Raw genomic sequence first — 2,080 nt, 5'->3', positions numbered from 1 at the left:
CGTCAAGTCTTCTCATCATTTCAGTTCACCTGCCTCGCCATGCCAAATGGCCGTGACGGTAAGGAAGTATGGGCGCCCTCATTTACGACCGGCTGGAGCAGCATCTAATAACCAGCTCACAAAGTAAAACTCAACACTGTACTAAACACGAATTAGTACTAAAAGGGAGGACATGGGTGCTTCCAAATAAAACACAATTCATTCATTCATAATATTGTCAAGCCACACTCATTACATCACTATAAAATTTTTCCTGGGCTGTGCAAAAACGCAGAAAAAAATACAAACCGAATCTGCGCACTGAAGAGTCTATTCATTTACATTGTGGTGATCCTCGGGTTGCAGGATGGGTGTTGACATTGGAGTGCAAAATTAACATTGATGGAAGATGGACAAGAAAGGGTCAAAGCCCTCGGCATGTTTATCTAGTTAAAGCAGTATGATTTCAGTAGTATTGTTCGCCCAGGAAGCAAGGAAGTTCTTCAGAAGTGAAGCAGGGTGTGGCGTGTTACCTGGAAGAGCTGGTCTCCTTGCATAAATAGCTGCAGCTTTGCTGTCTGGCAGAATCCTCAGACTCGGTTGACAAAGGTAAGACTTCCATGCTTTTAATCGGTTCTCGTGTTACTGTGTAGAAATTTCATTAAAAAAACAAGAGCTGCTAGTTTAACTACATTTAATTCAACCTCTTTTTTAACCTAAACAGTTTGATTTCTTTCTTAAGTATGCAGCCTTAATGTTACTTAATGAAACATTTTTGGCTTTGTGGCTAATGGACTGAAACCTGAGACCTTAAGTTTAAGAGAGCAGTGATGAGATCAAATGATTTTTCTGCAAAAATTAAATGTATAGAATGTAGGGAATGTGTGAATGTGTGAATTTAAATGGCTGAACTCTCATCTAAAAGTCCTGTTGGACAACATATTGTTTCATGTGGAAAGTGTAACAGGAAGCAGTCCTCTTATCTCTTGTTGTCATTGTCTTGATCGTATGCAAACTTCAAATGAAAAGAATGTGTAAAGACTGACATACCAACATGCTTGACCAACGTGTCTGATTAGTTGGAATCAACAGCAGAAGAGTAATGGGTTCTCATCAGTGTGTAGAAAAAATAATCAGGGGCAAATACATATTTCAACTGGCAAAGAACTTAAAGTAACAAACTGAAATGTGTTTACTGAAATTAAACAAGTAAAATCCAGACAACAGTTTCATTGTACAAATTATTTCAAACATGCCGCATTCCAGAACCATTGATACTGGACATCATAGAATCCTACATTTTTGACATTGTTTAATTAGTTGTTTAATTTAAGAAACATTTAAGCACACACACTGCACAACATTAAAAAATCTATAGAAACCGAATGAGAATTGCTGGTGTCTTCCTCTTGTAAGTCGCTTTGGATAAAAGCGTCTGCCAAGTAAAGTAAAAATTATGTCGACCCAAAAGTAAAAGTAAATGCGCCTGATATGTCAAGTCAGATTCTGTGTGTAGTGTGAACTGTATTTGAGTGAAGAATATGTACTGTCTTGCACAGTAGAATCAAATCCTTGCAGCAGTGCGTACTTGTCGTGAGCTGTTATGGGTGTCCTGAGGGAACTACAAGCTAGGACAAGTGAAGATGGTATGTGTAAAGTGTGGTGGTCTTTCAAAAGAATAGCAATAACCTGAATCATCATAGTCAAACTAATCAAATCCAATATCCCATCATTTCAGGCTCTACTGAATCAGACCAGATGAAAAATCCTGACAGCAAATTAAGATGTCCATGTAACAATCTCATGATCTTGATCTCTACAGATGGCCAACTCTCCCAGAACTTTGGCAGAGGGCTGCTTTGGAAAGGTGTACAAGGAAAAGTATGGCGACTCCTGGACTGCACTGAAGAAGGTGCCGGTGAGCTTCCTGAGTGGAACACAGCTGGAAAGAGAATGCCGAGTTTACCAGTAAGTGTCAGAAGAAATTAGTCTGATATAGTCAATGTGTTTCTTTAGTTTCTTTTGCATCCCAAAAGATCATCATTAATACTTAAGAGACTTGGAGTTCAAGTCTACAGAATTGTACAACAGCAAACAATCC

General features: G+C 38.7%; 1 protein-coding gene across 1 annotated transcript in view; it reads left to right on the top strand.

Moving 5' to 3' along the window:
- Nucleotides 1–477: 477 nt before the first annotated feature.
- Nucleotides 478–2,080, top strand: part of LOC114790965 (serine/threonine-protein kinase Nek6) — a 4,250-nt gene continuing 2,647 nt past the window's right edge. Inside the window, exons 1-2 of the mRNA XM_028981417.1 lie at nt 478–588; nt 1,802–1,947. Coding sequence (XP_028837250.1) covers nt 1,802–1,947 — 146 coding nt within the window. The 5' untranslated portion in view covers nt 478–588. The remainder of the gene's footprint in view (nt 589–1,801; nt 1,948–2,080) is intronic.

Source organism: Denticeps clupeoides, chromosome 5 (assembly GCF_900700375.1).
Source record: "Denticeps clupeoides chromosome 5, fDenClu1.1, whole genome shotgun sequence".
Taxonomy (NCBI): domain Eukaryota; kingdom Metazoa; phylum Chordata; class Actinopteri; order Clupeiformes; family Denticipitidae; genus Denticeps; species Denticeps clupeoides.
Note: the sequence above shows the minus strand (reverse complement) of the source record. Positions and strands in the feature narration are given on the sequence as shown.